Here is a 21006-nt window from a genome sequence, read left to right on the forward strand (position 1 = left end):
TGTTTTACTGCGTAAACATTTTGTAGCATTTACTTGCACATGCCGCAGTTGACACAACAGACCTTTTAATTCACATTTGCATGTTTAACTACAACAACAAAAAAACAGACAATGTAGACATTTGTAAATGTAACCATGATTTAAAAAAGAACCACAGTAAAGTGTCAATACAATGTCAAAATATAAAACTATAATTTAAAAAAACACACAGATACATTCAATTTCAATGTCAGTTTCTTCTTTACACCTGCTTTATCATGTAATATGATGTGGACAGCAAGTGATTTATACATATTGTCCTCCATCATTCAGCTTTGCATGGTCACATTGGCAATTTTGTTACATTTGATTCAAGTGTGATCTGGTTGTTCGAGACACCATAATAACGTTTTTTATTATTATTATTTTGTTCCAAGAACTTATTATTTTGTTCCAAGAACATATAAACCACTGGGAGTCCAGTTGGAAGTGAACACTACATTTTCCTCGACCAAATTTAGCTAAAAGCTAAAACAAAAACAGCGATACATTTATAAAAAAAAAAAAAAAAAAAAAGATACAAATTTTAAAAATATGATATGCGATTCAGTATTTAACCCTACAGAAATATTTGAGTTTGTTTTGTGCTTTGAAGATGTTACATGTGAGGCACACAGGAGGCGGCACCGTAGAAGACAGCAGATTTAGTCAAATGAGCTTATTTTAACCAAGCTGCATTCAGAGGTTTCAACATTTTGTAGCATTTTCTGATTACACCAATGATGTGCATGTGAAGTACAAATGGGTGTATGAAAAAATTATCATGTTGACAACAGCGAGATATTACCGTACACCAACATGTTATATTGTAAAGCTGCTATTTCACACTTGGTGTAAGTGCTCCAACATATTGAACAAAAAACGCCACATTCGAAAGTTCCCACCCACAATGCAACACTCGACTTGTCTTCTCATATTCAGAAGTCCCCTAAACATACAGTTTTTTTTTCTTCCCAGCACATCACTTAAAAATATGCTCTTCGCATAAATAAGTGGATTAAGCAGAAATGACCAACACTATTACCAAGTAATAGTGTTGGTCACATGAGATGACTAAATTCAATTTACACATGCAGCACTCAGCAGGTTTCCTTCCATAAATTCAACACGCATCCAACAGATTACACTGTACTGAAAGACATACAAACCCCAACTCCAAGGAAGTTGGCACGTGTAAAACTGAAATAAAAACAGAATGCAATCATTTTCAAATCCCTTTCAAGACAAAATTCCCATGTCAAAAAAACAAATAATCCAATGAGGGGGAAAATTTCTTTTTAAAAATATTCACAAACTCCTCAATATCGACTTGGGGATGACGTGGCATACATGAGCATGAGTTTTTTTTTTTTTTTTTTTTTTAAATGGGATTTTTTTCAAGTTATTCACATATTTTTCTTAAATATCTTAAAAGTAGCTAAAAACGTTTTCAATGTAATGCAACAATTTTTTGTTTGATCCACTTAATATATGTTAATTTAATTAGCTTTTATTATATTTTAAGGAAGTTTTTTTGCATTGCTGTTTTTGGTACCTTCTGCTGTATAGTATTTATTTTATTTCGAAACAAATAAAAGTGCAACATGGGCCCTTGTAATCAGAAGCTTGGCTGATGTTGCAGAGGCCTTTGATATAAAAGGAACAACAGTATCAGACACTTTAAGGGCACATTAAAGTGGAAGGCACTGAGAGGGAAGATGCAAAGATACTGGCTATGTTGCGGTGGTCCCGTCGGCGTTCTGGACCTCCATCACTGAGAGCCGTCCATCTGCTACCTTCTCTCCTATCTCTCGTTCACAATGTCCACATCAATGTCGTTCAGTAAGTAAATATCCGTGTGCCGTCCAAGCCCCATCTGGAGGAGAGAGGAAGGAGAGATGGACATTTCATCAGTATAGGAGCACTTAAAGACTTCACAAAGGGTATATATATATATACAGAACCCCAATTCCAATGAAGATGGGACGTTGTCTACAACATAAATAAAAACAAAATACAATGATTTGCAAATCATGTTCAACCTATATTTAATTGAATACACTACAAAGACAAGATATTTAATGTGCAAACTGAAACTTGATTGTTTTTACTAAATAATCATTAACTTAGAATTTTATGGCTGCAACACATTCCAAAAAAGATGGGACATTTGGCAAAAAAAGACTGAGAAAGTTGAGGAATGCTCATCAAACACCTGTTTGGAACATCCCACAGGTGAACAGGCTAATTGGGAACAGGTGGGTGCCATGATTGGGTATAAAAGGAGCTTCCCTGAATTGCTCAGTCATCCACAAGCAAAGATGGGGCGAGGTTCACCTCTTTGTAAACAAGTGCGTGAGAAAATAGTCGAACAGTTTAAGGACAATGTTCCTCAACGTACAATTGCAAGGAATTTAGGGATTTCATCATCTATGGTCCATATCATCAGCAAAAGGTTCAGAGAATCTGGAGAAATCACTGCATGCAAGCGGCAAGGCCGAAAACCAACATTGAATGTCCGTGACCTTCGATCCCTCAGGCGGCACTGCATCAAAAACCGACATCAATGTGTAAAGGATATCACCACATGGGTTCAGGAACACTTCAGAAAACCATCCATACATCCATCCATTTTCTGAGCCGCTTCTCCTCACTAGGGTCGCGGGCGTGCTGGAGCCTATCCCAGCTGTCATCGGGCAGGAGGCGGGTTACACCCTGAACTGGTTTGCCAGCCAATGGCAGGGCGCATACAAACAACCAACCATTCGCACTCACATTCACACCTACGGGCAATTTAGAGTCTCCAATTAATGCATGATGTGGGAGGAAACCGGAGTGCCCGGAGAAAACCCACGCAGGCACGGGGAGAACGTGCAAACTCCACACAGGCGGGACCGGGGATTGAACCCAGGTCCTCAGAACTGTGAGGCTGACGCTCTAACCAGTCGGCCACCGTGCCGTTACTTCAGAAAACCAATGTCAGTAAATACAGTTCGGCGCTAGATCCGTGAGTGCAACTTGAAACTCTACTATGCAAAGCAAAAGCCATTTATCAACAACACCCAGAAACGGCACCGGTTTATCTGGGGCCGAGCTCATTTAAGATGGACTGATGCAAAGTGGAAAAGTGTACTGTGGTCCGACGAGTCCACATTTCAAATTGTTTTGGGAAATTGTGGACGTCGTCCCCTCCGGGGCAAAGAGGAAAAAAACTATCCGGACTGTTACAGACGCAGAGTTCAAAACCCAGCATCTGTGATGGTATGGGGCTGTGTTAGTGCCAATGGCATGGGGAACTTACACATCTGTGAAGGCACCATTAATGCTGAAAGGTACATACAGGTTTCGGAGGAACATATGCTGCCATCCAAGAAATGTCGTTTTCATGGACGCCCCTGGTTATTTCAGCAAGACAATGCCAAACCACATTCTGTACGTTACAACAGCGTGGCTTCATAGTAAAAGAGTGCGGGTACTAGACTGGCCGGCCTGCAGGCCAGACCTGTCTCCAATTGAAAATGTGTGGCACATTATGAAGCATAAAATACGACAACAGAGACCCTGGACTGTTGAACAGCTGAAGCTGTACATCAACCAAGAATGGGAAAGAATTTGACCTACAAAGCTCCAACAATTAGTGTCCTCATTTCCCAACATTTATTGAATGTTGTAAAAGAAAAGGTGATGTAACACAGTTGGTAAACATGAACCTGTCCCAGCTTTTTTGGAACGTGTTGCAGCCATAAAATTGTAAGTGAATGATTATTTGCTAAAAACAATGAATAAACAACATTAAATACCTTGTCTTTATAGTGTATTCATTTAAATATAGGTTGAACATGATTTGCAAATCATTGTATTCTGTTTAACACAATGTCCCAACTTCATTGGAATTGGGGTTTTGTATATATATATATATATATATACACACCTTACTGATTATTAGTGTTATTCAATTTATATGTTGTCATTGTATATGCAACATGTAAATTAAAAGCAAATAAAGCGAACAACACATAAGACCATGTTAACACATTGCACTTGTTGGACCCATCTGTGCATCAGCGAGTCTGCAAAATCAACGTGGCAATTTAAAAAAATAAATAAAATAAATACAAAGGGAGGGTGAATGATCACGAACGACTATGTTGATTTGAATTAGTGATGAGTTGAGGGTGCTCACCTTCAATCATTTAACCATGGAAAGTCCTGCAAAAGAGCATTTTGCACTACATACACTGCTACTGCCCATCATAGATTACTTCTCCACTGTTTCATATCCAGAGTGTGTTATAATAGGCTATTGTGGTGCAATTACAAATAATCAGACTATTTCATAACACTAAAATTAATTAAAATTCAGACATACGACACCAACAATTGCCCATGTATGCAGTTTTTCCGCGTTTATTTTGTACAAATGGTGGGTCTCAGCGAGCAGGAAAGGACAGACTCAGAACAGTACAAACGGGAAAACAAATGTACACAATACTGCATTCATGTTTTTCCTCTGCAATAGACCGAATGTGTATGACCACAAGAGGAGAGAACATATTTTTAAGGAAAAAAAAAAAGAATCACAATGTGTTCATAAGTGGACGTAAGCAGCGACACACTCCACAAACATGATGGACATGTTGCTCCCAAAAAAACATTTTTTCTTTTTTAAATGTCATTCCTTTTAAAACCAGGATGCCGTATATTAATTTTAGAACATTCATTTAAAAAAAAAAAAAAAAAAAAATTTGCCTGGTAAACAAAAAATAATGTGTTTTGTACTTAATATCGTGTTGTTGTTTTTTTCTCAAAAAAACTCTGATCGAATATAAGATTGGGATGATGATGAGCTTTGGTCAGAGATCGAAAACGGTTACATTTCCAGACCGAGCAGGAATGCAGTGGAGAGATGCGTCTTTATCAGTCAACAGTATCAACACATCTCCCACCATCCTCAGTTGTAATGCTCTTTTTGCTTTATAGAATGTAGTACATCAGTGATAGAGCATGGAATCTCCATTGGCTGTTTTAGATTGAAACACTTTGAAGCAATGTAAATATTACTGATAGTTATTCAAAAATAAGTAAAGGGCCAAGCATCTATGATAGCGGAAGTAATAGAATAGTTAAACCAAAGAGACCCTAACATGAGATACTAGCATGAGTTGATAGAGTATATGCTTTTACCTTTGTGTAAAGTTGAATTTAAAGCAAGTGCTGCCTCCGATTCCATCTGAGAACAACACTTTAAAAATACTTTAACAAGTAAATGTTCCCTTTAATTTTCCCACGAGGGTTACATTTGACTTGACCAAGTCACTCAGTCTCCGACGGGCTCCAATTGTAACTTTACTTCAACCATTCTAACCTCTCTAAGGAATTGAAACACACAAAAGAGGATGAAAAAGTCACTTGCGTCATCTCTTCCAATACTTTAAAAAATTTTTTTTACTCCAACATAATCCAATTCAAATCAATTACTCTACACACTTGTACATTTTATAGTGCAGTGATTCCTAACCAGGGTGCTGAAATGATCCAATTTCACTTAATTGGTCTGAAATGTATTTGTTAGAAATGTATTTGTTCATCTATCTATGCTAGTGACATATTGTGAAAGGCAGAATAATTAAATGCTCTTCCATTAGATGGCAGAAGGGACAATAAAACTGTTGCTATTCAGACAACATAATTAGTCAGATGATGATGATGTGGTCAGCAAGTGATTTATTGACTGCATGAGAGTATATCAGCTCTGTTAAATTAAACAGGCCCAGATTTCACACTTCACAGAAGTACACTTGTGAGTAAATTGAAATGAGATCATCATTATTTCAATATTTTGCCGTTCGATTTTTCTTTTGTAAAATTAGTACGCACGGCTCAATAAAGGTTGATTTAAAGGAGGAAACTATTGTTTGCTTGCATCATAGTCTCTTCTAATTCTCCCCCCCCCCCCCCCCCCCAATTATGGGCTTTTCAACTTTTAATGATACAACGTTGGATTAAAATGTGGATACAACATTCATCATAATCATAAAGACAGTGGGAAGAGAGGGGAGAGAGAAAAGGGGGGGGAAAAAAAAAAAAGCACAAATATATTACACGCATTTTTACCAGGGAAGCACAAATGATGTCGATATCATGTTGCCATTCTTTGGCATCAAACTTGATCGTATATGGAAATCTGTCTATACTCTCTTAAAAGGATTTACTTCATAGAGTTGGACTAGTTTATGTGACCTGATGTTGCTCCCATTTGATCTCTTTTACTGAATAATAAGTCAGCACTTGCATGAGAACATACAATTACCTCACAGGCCCTTCCAAAAAGAGGCAGACAAGCTTTTGAACAGCTTTTTCTGACCCCTCCTCAGAACAGAGCCCAAGAATATGTATCAGGACACACAAGGAAGGATCAGTGCAACCACCACTGCATTGATTAATACTTGGACTTGAAATACAAAAGGATGTGATGAAATGTAATCGTATAAGAACAACTGTGCAAATGTTTCACTTCAGTGCATTGGATATGTTACAGCCTTAAAATATCATAACACACCTATGCTGGATATCATTTGGCATAACAACTGAGACTTTTCAGTCTGTTAATATATGGATCAACCTAATGATGCATTAAATGAAAGACAAAAAATAAATCTGACTGAACTATATTGGGCTAATATGAGATAATCGAGGGTACTGATGTAGACCAGGATACCTCGATATATTGTACATTTAACTTAATTTCTAAACTCTCATTCATTTAAGTAGAACTGCAGTAATACAACTGAAACTGCCTGTGAACATTTTGTGCCTCTTTTATTAACTTGAACCAACAACTTTGGTTAATTTAAGCTTGTTGAAACTTTTAAATGCCATCTTCCTCAGTTCGAGCTATTTGCTTTCAGGGCATTTTGCATGACTACTGCAACAATTGATGCAAAAATACTGGCTGAACCTTTTTGTATCACATAATAAAAAAGTGGTAATAATTGTGCTCTGCCATATGTAAGCAAACATGGTGCAAACTGTAAAATCAGTATCCTGAAAGAGATTGTGTTCAACCTTGTCGATTTTCTAATATCATATTCTTACAGAAATGGATTTAGATTGTGGCATGCAAAGTCAAACACTATCCTGATGTCGACTTTACACGAGCACATTCTGATAGCCCGGTGGACACGAGAAAAACACGAATCATTGACGGGAAAACGCTTCGACATGAACTCCAACAGTCCCAGTTGAGTATAGGGCTCAGAGTCTTCAGAGGAAAGAGGAATGCTGCTGGTTACTGTGCTGTTCCTCTCTAGGACTTGCACTCAGACTGTTCCTCTATGAACAGATCAGGTCGATTGCTTACCCTGCTGCCAAAGTCCAGGCAGGAGACCCCCAGGGCAACCAAACAGTGCCACACCTGCACACAAGACAGGAAAGACCGGTCAAGTAACAGAAAAGATGCAGAAGAGATTGTTTTGATCAGTTTGTTTGCATATTACTGTAAAATTTGGTCCATTGATCAGAATCCACACCCACTATATGTACAATGCTGCTTGAACATTTTTTAACCCTCCTGACACGCTCACGCTTTTTTTTTTTAAAAAAACAAACTAACCTCGTTAAACATACATCCAAATCCCAATTTGTAAACCATATCTTCCAAATAGTAGACGCACACAAAGAGATATTTTAATTGAATAAAAAAAACAACTCACCAGGTAGCCTACAAAGCACAAATAGGCGATGGAGAGCAGAGCGGCCAGGATGTAGAGCAGCACGTGGTTTAAAGTCGCCACATAAACCACCACAAAGTACACATTGATGGAACAAACCATAAGGATGACGAGGCCCCCTCCGATCTTCCAAAACCTGAAGGAAAACAATAAGACAACTTTCAGTACCTATGCTAGATATGTACATGGACAATAGGGACAACTAATAAACTATAGCACGGCATTTTTCGGACTACAAGTATCAAAGAGCGGGTCTATTTTCATAGATAAGGCGCACTGGATTATAAGGCGCATTAAGTAAAACAAAACAGTCAGGTAAGTCACTTATACACACACACCATAACATTATGTTGAAGTATAGTAAGTATTACTCCACGAGGCTCCCCACTATGGTAGCCGTAATGCTCAGACAATCCGGCTTCATAGCTTACCAAAGTCATACTAAAATATTTTGACAGATTTCTGAGCGTCGTGTAAAAAATTGGTTCGAGGTCAGTTAGCACAACCAGAATTCATACATAAGGCGCACCGGATAATAGGCGTACTGTCGATTTTTGAGAACATTTAAGGATTTTAAGTGGGTCTGATAGTCCGAAAAAATGCGGTATATTGGCAAAGGTATCACACATTGCCTTTACACCTAAGGGACTAAAAATTAATGGGAAAAAATGAAACAGATGAAAAATTATTCACATACATACATCGGATTATAAACAGTGGGACCTGCTGATTGTCTGCATTGGCCTGGTTGCCACCATGGGATTGGATCTCTTGCTGATCTTCCCCTTACAAACTGTCCAGGCACTGACCTTGAAACAGTTGATCCTTTTGTTTGGGAGGAAGTTAAGTGCTGTTTAGGAGCTAGGCAAGAGCTTGTCTTTCATTTTACATTGTTGGTGTGAGAAAAGACAGATGGGGCTGTTTTCAATCTGTCTTGTTTATTGTGTTGGCATATTTCTCCCTTTGTAGCTTCAATAAACACTGTAAAATGCGTGACTTGATGACAAAGGCCTTACTTGGGAGTGGGAAGAAGTGGAGAATCGAATCACGCTATGTTTTGGGGTTCTCCTAGACCCGGAACGTAACACCGGCTTGTTAACAAGACTCTTTTCTGTGATGGCTCAAATCTACAATACATTTTTTGGTCTGTTTTGTTCTACTTTAATGGCTGACATATTTCGAAGGGACAGTAAATTTAAACTGTTATACAAGCTGTACACTGACTATTTTACATTTTAGCAAAGTGTCATTTCTTCAGTGTTGTAGCATGAAAAAATAAAAAAATATAAAAATGTGAGAGCCGTTCTCACTTTTGTGAGATACTGCACTTGTTTATTCTACATCACAAGATTCAGGAGGAACTATGGGGTCCGACTGATTAACTCAAAGGTACAGTATGTCAATACTTTTGTCAACAGAGTATCGGTATGTTCACTTCGTAGATAGTCATTTTGCTTACAAGCCATTCGCAAAGTCGTTCATGATGGACGTCAGGCTGGTGAAGGTCAAAATTGGGATCAAGGCAAAAGGAAGCTAAGGGACGACAAGAAGAATTGATTGTACACATCCTCTACCAAACTACCTCAAAGCAGCCAACATGTACTTAAAAAAATGTAAATACAACACTTTTTGCAAGCGTTTTAAAATGAGTCACTGTCTGACCTGCATGCTTTGTAGTACATTAAGGAAGTCGTTCATCCCTGTCAGATGCTGCACGTCTTGAAAAATGGCAACCAGGAGTGTTGGTGTGATAGCGATGGAGCGGGTGAGGAGCACCCGCGCAAATCGAGACCACCGCAGGTTTAAGAAACCCTTACCAAATAGTAAGGAAAAAAACATAAGCACATTGCATTTCTTTGTTTCAATCTACATTGTCAACAACCACACAAATATACCTCCATAACAAATTGGCCAGAGTAGGTGCCTGTCATGGTGGAGCTCTGCCCTGCTGCAAGGATGCCGATGGCCCAGATGTACAACGCAGCGGGGCCAAAGAAACAGCCAAGAACCACACCCTGAAAAGTAAGTATTGCATTTTAAAAAAAGTATTTTTCACAATGCACTCGCCCTTGTTAAAAAAAAATACACTCAGTAAGTTTGGTGTGTGCAATGGCATCTTTACATCGTTGTATGCATCTCAATTAAATCCATAGATACAATTAAGTGTACACCCGTGGTGACATTTATTAACCTTCAACAGCAACAGTTCGGTATTACCTTTTGATAGCCCTTTTGGCAACTTGCTGATATTTTATTTTGGGGCTGGGGTCGACACAGATCTCTATCTCGAAGCTCCGCCGGCACCATATTTCAAGCTATCTTCCTGTATATTCCATACAGACATATATATCCACATACACCTCTATGCCTCTGTATTGAAACACAACACCCTTCAGTGTATTAGCACAATTAGTAGAAAGGTGGTATTGCAGGTAACAGGAAGTAAGGCAGTCAGCTATAGTCAGTGGGAATGGGAATATAGCGTCTTGCCTAGAATCTTCCGATTGTTACTGTCCATGACCGAGATTTGAACTGAAATGTTTTCTAGGTCCCAACACAGTTGTGTTACCACTAAGCCGTCTAAGCATCTCCTGGACTCAATCGCAGGGTAAGTCATTTATAACTACCAAGTGGTGGCATACTGTTACCCTAGCACTGCTCGTTGGAACGGACTCACTGGTGGCTGTAGACTCAAGGTCATATTAAGATGTTGGAAAACTAATTTCTTTGAAAATTCAAGAATAACATCAACAGAAACAACATTGGCCGCCCGAGATGGGCTCTTTGTGGGCTGGCGAGTGATGGATGTATCGTTTTATTAATGGGCCTTTAGTTCACTCATACTCACCTGAGGCGCACTCTTAGCAGGCATACGATGCGGACAAACCAAGGATCAACCAACCGACTCAATGAATACTGTCTTTATTTATTTATTTTAAATCCCCCCCCCCCTTGTTTTTGCGTCCCGCCGAGGGATTGGGTGGGGATAGACATCCAATTACCCGATTATTAGGCATCCATCTATCCATTTTCCATCCCGCTTGTCCTACCTTGGGTCGCAAGCATTCCAGACCCTATCCCAGCTGACTCTGGGCGAGAGGCGGGGTACACCCTTAACTGGTCGCTAGCCAATTGCAGGGCACACATACAGTGTACACAAACAACCATTCACACTCACGGACGATTTAGAGTCTTCAATTAACCTACTATGCATGATTTTGGAATGTGGGAGGAAACGGGAGTACCCAGAGAAGGAGCCACACAGGCATGGGGAGAACATGCAAACTCATACCCGATTATTAGTTTTAAAAAAAAAACTACAAAAGACCATGTAACATGTAAAAGAGAAGAGACCATATAATAATCCAGTTATAACAGACATTACCTCTCCAAAGAGTTACCTATTCAATTGTATTAATTGTTCATATTTGGCCCCGTAATTAAACTTCTAAAACATACCACAACAAGTTGACAAGTTGACGTACCCCTTTGTAGATATCAACCTCCAGTGTTTCATTGTTGAGAGGGAATAGACCTTGGTGAGGGATGCTGGTTGCATTGCACTCATTGTGCTGCGAGCAGAAAATAAAGATGAGTACTATATTGTACTTGACTGTGATTGCTCAAGCACTCCAGTATACCCACCACGTCCATGTTAGTCTTATTGTAGAAGGCCTGGGCAAAGACGGCTACAACAAAAACGTTGATGAGGAACGAGATGAAGAGGGCGATGGTTGACTCAATGAAGAAATACTTGTTGGCTTCCTTTATTTCTTTCTTACTTTGACGGTCGATATCACGAGACTGGTGCATGAAGAATGGAATGAGTTAATAGTATTTATTACTTTCACACACCAATCATTCAAAATCCTCTAAGCACGGACATCAGCAGAGTTCCCAATAATGTAACATTTCCAATACTGTGTCTGTACCTGTACTATCATACATTTACCAGACAGTTCATTGGAACACCGAGACAATCTAAAGATACAATGGCATTTTTACTGACACTTTCAGTATGGTAATTGTTGAAAATTATTCTAGTTTGCAGTGGCGTGAAACTACTCTTCATAACAGAGTGATGTTTCTATAATATTGCCCCTTCTCAAGGAGCTAAAAAAGGTAACCAAAAATGAATGTAAACATACACATTAAAATACCACTGACAGTAAATTTAAAAATGTGGCATTATTTTTGCAAAGGCAGAATTTTTCATACAGCTCTTGTATTGGACCTCAGACTGTGCAAGTTTACTTACTAAAAAGTAAACTACAGTATATTAATATAGCAACATGGTTAATGGTAATCTGAATAAAATGAAAGGTTTAAAAAAATAATAATAATACTCTCGCTACTACTCCTCTGACTACTCATTGTATTTACAGTGAACCCCCGCTATTCATAAAGGTTAGGGATAGAGCACTTCGAATAACGAAAATCTGACGGCCCTTCTAAAAAGGTTTGCAATTGCCTTTAACTGCAACAAAATGTCAGTGAACCCCAACTAATGTCTAAGTATGTGTGTGTGTGTACTCTGTTTCAACTCACTTGAACATACTTCATTGACACCAAAATGCCACTTAATGCCTGGCACCAAAGCAATACTGTTAATGCGTTGGTCTGAGCATGAAAACGGCAAACTGGCGAATTTTTCAGTGAACAACAGATGATAGGTTCCCAAAAATGGAAAAAAAAAAAAATAGCTCTGTGAGTAGGTGAATGCCGAACTGTGAATATGCGAGGGTTCAATGTATTTACCCAATTACTTTATAAATTATTCATATTTGACCAAAATAATTCTCACTTTGACCAGAGCTGAGTGCAGGTAGATGTTGTGCGGCATGATGACAGCGCCTACGATGCCAACAGCCTGCACCAGTTGTGTGGGCCCACATCCGGCACAGTATGGCACAAACATCCCCTTCAGGACCTCCCCCTGATTTGGCTTCACAAGCACGTACTACAGAGAAAAAAAAAAGCATAGAGTCTAACTATTCCTCCGTTGAATAACGTAGGGAGAAAGACAGAAGAAATGTTACCTCGTAACCAAAACTTATAGCCATTACAGTTATAAGAAAGCCAAAGAAAGCTTCAAGTTTCCTCAGGCCTACAAAAGGGATAATAAGATGATGTCAACACTGAGGGGAGACTCTACCGATAGCTTGGATTAAAAAAATCATCACATACACACCATATTTGTCCAAAAAGAGGAACACAAATGTATCTGTGATGGTAATGAGTACTCCAGCCCATAAGGGAATCCTGCAGGAAGAAGGAAAAGGAAGAATGTGTTCAACTATGATAGAAATGTTTAACTTTCTTGAAGTAGTATTAAGGATACGATCGTTAAGGTACCTGCCCACAGAGAGAAGATTGAGCGCTATTGCACATCCAATCACCTCCTGCATGTCTGAGCCAATAATCGCCAACTCCACCATTATCCATAGGATGATTCGCGGCACCTGCAGGAAAATGTGGATTTTTTTTTATTGTATTATAGAAAGGGGGGGAAGAAAAAAAAATAAAAAATAAAAAAAATAAAAAAAAAACATTAGCATCTTCAGAATTCTTCAGAAATCTTAAATAGCAGATTTTGCCATAGACAGAAATTACATTCACTCTGACTGAGACCAAAGACATAACATCTGTAAAGCTGAAGTTTTCGTTTGAGTTAAAGTGAATGTTCTGCTGTTTTTATTATATATTAGTAGGAGAAAATAATTTAATATGTCGTCTATTTTTTTGTATTGGCTACTGTATGAGTAAATAGGTCACACAATCTGTGCCTGGATTTTCAAGTTGGCATTGTTATAAAAAGATGTTATGGAGTGTGGACGCTCACAATGGAATATTGCCGGTTGCAGACTTCCGCCAGGTGCATCCCTGTGACGACGCCGAGACGTGCTGCCAACCTCTGCAGCAGCAGCCCAATAATGGTGGCTCCTAACAACACCCATAAGAGCTAAGGATGAGAGACAAGATCCGCAGGAGATTCATTGGATGGAGTTAGGAGTGACTGAATTTCCACCGGCACCCTGTAGGTTAATGGCACCGGTGGCAGACATTGTTAACCCTGGCTTCTTTGGAGGAACGCTCATATTTGTTTGGAAAAGTTTTAAGCCAGGTGCCCTTCCTGACACAACCCTGTGCATTTTTCTGGCCTTGGGACGGACCTGCAGTTTGCACTGGCTTGTGCCCCACCCCTAGGGTTGCATTAGGAGTGCGCAATGTGACCTGAAAATAAAACCTCAGATTTTCTTCACAAAATCCATATTTTAAACTTCACTAAATTGATAAAATTGTTTAATTGCACAGTCACAGATGGAATAGTATTTTAACTAACGAATATAAAATGAACAGCAAAAATTTATGCTTTTGTTTCAAACAATGTGGTACATGACAGGTGGCTTTCAAATCTTGAAACAGTGATGATAGTTACTTAACCCGGCCAACCCATCCACTGTATGTTGAAACATCATGTACAAAAACATGTAATGACGAAACAGCCACTTAAATAACAACACACAAATAGCTAAAATACTGTATGTATTTGTGACATTAAGTACTCACCTTAAATCCAGCTTTAGCTCCAGACTGCAAGTCAGATTCAATGTTTCCTGGATCTAAGTAAGCGATGCTCATCAAAAACCCGGGTCCAGTGAACGCCCAGAGTTTCCTAAAACTGAACACCTGAATGAAATACAAGTGAACAGCACAGGTGACTATTGTCCTTTAATTTCCCTGCAAAGTAAAACCTTAATTAAGTACCATTCATCTTACTTTATACTTAAAAGATGTCAACTACGCTCCTAGAATCACACACCAAGGATCACTGCATATAGAAAACCTATGAGAAAGGCCTCTGTTTTATGAGTGGTGGTCAGTCAGTACCTGATTGACACTTTCGGGAATGGCCACCTTCTCTTTAAAGTATGTGGAGAAGGGCTGATCTAAGTCAGCGGGGGAGGACGGAGGTGAGATGGAGTTGTACTGGTTGGTCTGAATGTCCCCGTTGTCATGAGGGGAACCCTCTAAAAAACACACAGAAAACAGGGGGGGGGGGGGAAAAAAGCAGGGCTGTAACAAAGAATCAAATAATTCGATTATGAAAGCAAAAGTCAAAGCAAAACCTCTGGCTCAGAGCTTCGCAGCGATCATTTTTTCCACATGGACTAATGTTACTGCAGAGTCACGCATCACTCCATGTTGAAATAAGTAGGGAGTGATGGCAGTGAGCAAAGAGAGCATAAAAGACAGAGACTGTCCAAAGTTTGGGTTTATTTCACCCTTAAAAAAAGAAAACAAAACGGAGTGCATCTACTCTACTGTAAAGGAGAATTAACTGACGTACCACAACAGCACGTCTACAATCGCAGACACACTGTACTCATGTTAGCTTATTTAATCATTGAATATAGCCTACTACCGCTGGTTAGAACCGATTGCAATGCCCGCACAAGTGGTCAAGGATAGACACAGTTACCTGTGCACTTTTAATCGCTTTACTGAACAAAACAACAAAATAAATATGTGCCGCACAAGATTTATAAATAAACTGCTACGGCCATAACTGACACCCACGCACTCAACAGTCAACGTAGCGTGGTTAACTGCTGGCTGTTAACCGGTTAGCTGGTTAACAGCCAGCCGCTAACCTGATCGCAAAACAGTCAACTTTACTCTCTCATATGATGACTCTTATGCTACTCATAAGGCCAGTCCCCACCTTTTGAAGCTACACACATTTGGCGTTCATATCTCTCCATTAACTAGTTGCTTTAACGAGCAGAAGCAGCCATTGTAAAATGAACTACAAGGGGAAAGTTATTCATGTCCATTGAAAAGCTTCAGAGGTAATTATCTCGTTTAGTTCCACTTTTCCTGATTTAGTTTATTGATGGATGTATTTATATAAAGGACAGCCCCCCCCCGAGATGGATTATTTCATTTTCGAGGGGACCCTTACAATACATAAATGTAATCAAAAATCATAAATAAAGGTCATTTCAGAACATAATACAAAAACATTTACAGTAAGTTCCTTCATCACCGACCACTACTGGCCCCAAACGCTAATGTGGACTTCATTGACTTCAAATGTCAAAACATCCTGACATTAAACAAAAAAGAATTCCCTGGAAAGACTGAGTGGCAAAGAAACGTGTGCCAACATACCACCATGTGTAGACAAATAAAGCAAACTGAACTTTAGCCACAACATCTCTCATGACGCAATAAAGATCACTAAATGAACTGTCAAAATTGGACCCAAATAAATAAATAAATAAAATCAACTTTTTTTGATCAACGGTTTGTTATCAACTCCCGAAAAAAAAGTATTCTATTTCCATGTCATTCCATGGCATGTAAATCTATTTTCATATGACGGCATAAAAATCTAAAACACTGTTTTAACCCCTTGTGGCAGATGACAACATTGACAGTGCATTAGTAATACCGTTCTAATGTCAAAGTAGGTAGGTGTGTGTGCGCGTTGCTCATATTTCTGTTGTTGTAATCGGTTACCTTGGAGGAGGTCTCCATCCTGCTGGGCCTTCATCGGGGCAGGCCAACAGATTCCTGAGAACTTGAGGGATGACTTTCAGCCTCCTAACAAAAAGAACAAAACAGTCGCAATATTTTACCTAAGACTGCAAGATTTAGAGAAAATACTTGTTTTGTCTTATACATTTTCTGAGAACAAATCCTCTGACTACGTTGAAATTGTGGCGTTGAAAATGTAGTGTTTTGTGGTAAAATTGAGCTCAGCATTTTCATTGTTTTTGGTGGTTGTTACAGGAATGGGGGATATGCGTGCTTGACTTTTTGTAAATGATATCCGATTGATGCAAAAGAGAAAGCAGTCATTGGGATAAATCCACAATTGCAACATCTTAGATGAATTCAATCTTTTCACTTCCAGTAAGAGACATAAATCGAAAATAAAAGCATCTTCTTTAAACACGATTGGGCAAAAGGGGAACTGTTAAAGGCAAAGGTTTTTCTTCCACTTTCATACAACCTCCCACCTCCCCCTTTCTCCACTCTACACAGCATAACTTTGAAGTCAGCATTCCAAGGATGAAATGCCAACCTTGAAACACTAAACTTTTCGCTAACACAGACTGAGCACATGACTGTCAGATCATGTGGCAAGTGACACAAAACCACTTCTCTCCCAAGTCAAACTTTCACTTCCTCCGCAATCAATGTCATATATGTGGCTCTGTTTGACATTGTTTGCAACAACAGTATAGTTTTGAGAGTAATTTATTTTAGTAAACAAGCAACGACATCATGACAGGATTACCATTGTCTTTCTACCATTTCTTTCACCTCTGTGAGATTAGGAAGTATATATTGTCAGTGCTGGCAAAGAGGCGTGATGAAGACCATAGAAACGGAAATTATACTTGCTGCGATGTAGGAAAACGATACACCTGGCTCAAGTGAACAATAATTTGACAATCAAAATAGACAACCACCCTTCACTTGAGGAGGTTCAGCTCGAGAAATGTAGTGCTTTGAATGATCAACCTTGTGGCGTCTATAGGCAATTATAAATCTTTTGGGGGAGGCGTCAAATAGAGATTTTCGCAATTCGCAGCAGGGCTCAGTCCTTATTATATAGTGTATAATGTTATTTTTGGTGGAAAACAATGAATTTTGAAAACTGAACAGGTCAACTAGCATGCTTGAAGGGATTATGTTTGAATTTAAGAGGCTCCATCATACATCCAATCATTTTAATAGTTGATGACTGGTCACGTGGTGCAGTCATTCCATGAGGCCAGTTGGCCACACAAGTTCACATGATCCTAGTGAAATCCCCTCAAAGAAATTCCCTCAATAGACTGATCATAACATCCTTTAGTAAACAACAGAAGCAAATACACATGTATTTGAATTTAAGGAATGTGTTGCAACTTCTGCATATGCTTGGAAGGACCAAGAGTTTTTATTAGAGGATATTTAAATGTAACACGTTATCTTGTTTGCACTACAGCGACATTCTAATCGGACTAAAGGTATGTCTTATGTCATCCACTAGATTCCAGTCTCGAACATACTGTGTTGTGTCAAACAACCTTCCGCTTCTTATGTTAGCAGCATTTAAGTAATTGACTACATTCTTGCAAATGTTGTGCCGATCACTATAGCAAGGAGAAATTTGAGTGTGACAAAAAATGAAAAAAAAAAACAACAACTGGAAAATAATGCTGTAAGTTAAGAATATCTAAGGAGCGTTTGATTGTTTTAATGTACTGTATAAACATTAGACTGGCTTAGAGCTTCTTATACTTGTATGACAGTTGTATGATTATTCTTATGGTGTTTTACTCTTTCATTGTTTTAAGATTCCCCCATGACCCTTCAAAGATCAAAAGGTGCATGTTGCTGTGGGAAAGTGTGCAAACACAGACAGTTCTCGCGGCTGTTCCCACTATTCCATATATAGTAAACACTTTAATGCTATGTACAGATTCACATTTCCCTTCATTTAACACACACCAGGAAATCTAAAATCAATTTTAGTAGCCGCAGGTCAAATTTCCTAAAGAACAGCCTTAGTGTACACAAACTTTGAAGCACCTATACAATCTGCAATTCTAAAAATTCTACATTTTTGAATATTTTCATTTTTGTGTATTTTGAGTCACTTTAGGTAATGTCTCGGGATGCACGATAACTATCGGGACTGATAATTAGCAGCACCAACACTCCCCCCTGCCCTCTTTGCCAAACCACAAATTATAATGTCTTTTAAAAAACATGAATATTGGAACCTGTGTATTATTTCAATATCTTAATATAATTGCACAGTAACAAGGTACATTTATAAAAGGCATCTCATATCACTCTCATTGTACTTTTGTATTGCGACAATAAAAAGACATAAACCACAATTATATACAATATACATAAGTAGGGTTCCCCACTCCAGCTTTCCATTAGTTTGAGGGGGTTTTAGCATGGAAAGTTTTGAAGACCCTTGATATAAACATTAAAATATATATAGATTGGTTATTGGTTTGGACAGGCAGCAAGATTTCAGTTATCAATATCGTTGGAAAAAAAATAGTTACCGTGGATCCCTAGTAATGTCAACAAATTTCATGGTCAACGACTACTCTTCAGGGTATTGCTGTCAAATGTTAAAACGGCTCAAATTTAACTTGAACAGTACATAAGGGTGAAAATATTGCTTGTGCAGTTAATTCAGCTTTCATGATGGTGACAGTTTGGATTCTGGAAGAACCTAGTACAAAAAAAGTTGATCTCAAAGGGAATTGCTGTTTTGAATGTCATTGGTCAATCAGTGTTACAGAGTACATACATTGCGTACTTGGAGGTACTAATTGTATGCCATTTATCAGGACAATATCAAATTACAGCAAATAAGTTTCTAGATGTGAAAGAGCAGCAACTTTGAGATAAGAAACTTTATCAGCACTTGGCAGCTTTTACAATCACAAGTGCACATCTGTGACAACTCCCAAACGAACAAGTGGCGTCAAATGTTAGAACAGTGCAGTCCCAGAAGCTCAAGTGCATTTCTTACTCAATGCAACATAGGAATCGAAGTGTTGTTAACCTTGGCAAAATGGGAGAATATGAGAGAAACCATTACATTTGGGTAGCGTTCTTGTTAACATACAAAGGTGCACCTAAAGTCATTTAGAAGCAATATTTTCTGTCTCTGGGTTAATATGTCTTGGGCGTGCCCTGCCTTAAATTTAAATTGGCTTGTTGCAGAACCACCTCAACAATGCAGTGTCATTAAATACAGACTGTTGCCTTGTAATCGAAAGGTGTTATTGGTAGGCTTTTATTTCCATCCTTCCCGGAAACGTTACCAATAAGAAATACTTGGAAATTTTTGGCAAAAGGGGGAAAACTGGTTCATCGCGGTATCAACAGAGTGACTAGTGATGACGCAGGTTTGGTGTAATGGTGATACACAGATTCCACTGTAACTTCAGCAGTGATTGCAAACCTGTCAAGTAACAAGCTGTACAAAAGAGGTATGCCCAAAAAAAGACTGGTCAGATTACAGTATGAAAATGTGACGATGATGACGATATTACCTTTTTGTCTTTTCTTTTTTTTAAGTTTGCAGTGTTTTTAAGAGTTATTGTTATCAAAAAGTGTAACTTTCTCGTTCTAATGGCATGCATTTACCAACATAGCAGGATGAGAAAACTAAAATAAAAAATAAAAAACAACATGCCCAAATGTCTTTTTTGTACAAATTTTAAAGCCAACCAACCGTATATATATTTTGTTTAAAATCCAAGGTGGGTTGACAAAGTAGCCACTAGTATAAAACATACCAGCTAACACATGCTACATGCTAGCTTCCTAGATTATATCGCTTAAAGTGACATTTACCAAAGTATTTCAAACAACCTTACCTGATTAAAATGTCGGGAAGAGCCAATAATACTGTACTTCGGCAATGGAGTCCGATTGCCAAAACACACCATGGGTAAAAATGTAAGGTCAGTTAATGTTATCAGGTTAAAGTCGAGCACATCCGCGTTTTATCGAATCTTTCCATGTCAACCTTCCGTTCAAGAGTCACCACGCATGCTCATAAAACGCACGCCGCTCTGATTGGTCAATGAGTAAACTTATTTGTTAATTACCCCTGACTTTTGTCTGCCAGGTAAAAAAGACATTGGCTGTTTTAGCCGTAGACCAATATACATAGATACTGTCTCTGCTGCTGAGTCGTACGTCTAGGTCACTTCCATAGCTGATGTTGCAAAGTGGAAATGAACCGTTCTTCTGTCAACGCGAGATCTCGTGGGATTGAGACGGAATAATTACTTTTCCTTGTATTTGACCTTTCTAGCATCTTTGTGCGAACAGAATTTGCCTACTTTGACACTCAAATGCTATGAAAGCGTAATGAATAATAATTTTCCTCCAGTTATTGCCAGTATCCATCCATCCATCCATTTTCTACACCTATACTCGGATCTTATCCTAGCTGATTGTCATTATTAATAGTTAAATTGATATAATTTACGGAATATACGAACAATTCAAGGGCATATCGACACTAGGAACCAGGCAAGCATCTCTCTAACAACTAGTTAGCATTTTACAGTTCTTCCCAGCGAGACTCCAACCAAGGCCCTCCAACTCTGTAACCCAAGTCCCTACAGATGAGCTGCTCATGAAATAAAACACTCACAGAAACATTAGAAAAACACATACTGTCTGTTTATATGGGGCTTACCTATATCCT

The 21006-nt window shown here is 38.7% G+C and overlaps 1 protein-coding gene across 3 annotated transcripts; it reads right to left on the minus strand.

Moving 5' to 3' along the window:
* Positions 1 to 48: 48 nt before the first annotated feature.
* On the minus strand, positions 49 to 20322 carry slc11a2 (solute carrier family 11 member 2). Of its 3 annotated transcripts, none has more exons than XM_061688875.1 (17): positions 20165 to 20322; positions 16275 to 16358; positions 14640 to 14779; positions 14319 to 14438; positions 13591 to 13710; positions 13104 to 13210; positions 12940 to 13010; positions 12788 to 12855; positions 12553 to 12708; positions 11394 to 11552; positions 11234 to 11320; positions 9644 to 9763; positions 9411 to 9560; positions 9208 to 9281; positions 7731 to 7884; positions 7379 to 7432; positions 49 to 1894 (listed from the first exon to the last, which is right to left on the minus strand). In XM_061688875.1, the coding sequence occupies exons 2-17, from the start codon at positions 16306 to 16308 to the stop codon at positions 1823 to 1825; spliced, it is 1686 nt and encodes a 561-aa protein (XP_061544859.1). In that variant the 5' UTR covers positions 16309 to 16358; positions 20165 to 20322; the 3' UTR covers positions 49 to 1822. The 3 variants fall into 3 exon arrangements, with proteins under 3 accessions (XP_061544859.1, XP_061544858.1, XP_061544860.1); XM_061688874.1 differs by having other exon boundaries at positions 14640 to 14825; XM_061688876.1 differs by lacking the exon at positions 49 to 1894 and adding an exon at positions 4399 to 5998 and having other exon boundaries at positions 14640 to 14825.
* Between the last annotated feature and the right edge of the window lie 684 nt (positions 20323 to 21006).

Source organism: Phycodurus eques, chromosome 10, assembly GCF_024500275.1.
Source record: "Phycodurus eques isolate BA_2022a chromosome 10, UOR_Pequ_1.1, whole genome shotgun sequence".
Taxonomy (NCBI): domain Eukaryota; kingdom Metazoa; phylum Chordata; class Actinopteri; order Syngnathiformes; family Syngnathidae; genus Phycodurus; species Phycodurus eques.

Excerpts from the sequence above, each read along its gene's own strand:
- slc11a2 (XM_061688874.1), bottom strand. Across the intron at positions 9,282-9,410 it reads ATGTACTACAAAGCATGCAG|CTTCCTTTTGCCTTGATCCC; the intron begins GTCAGACAGTGA and ends GTCGTCCCTTAG. Across the intron at positions 7,433-7,730 it reads TGTGCTTTGTAGGCTACCTG|GTGTGGCACTGTTTGGTTGC; the intron begins GTGAGTTGTTTT and ends TCTTGTGTGCAG.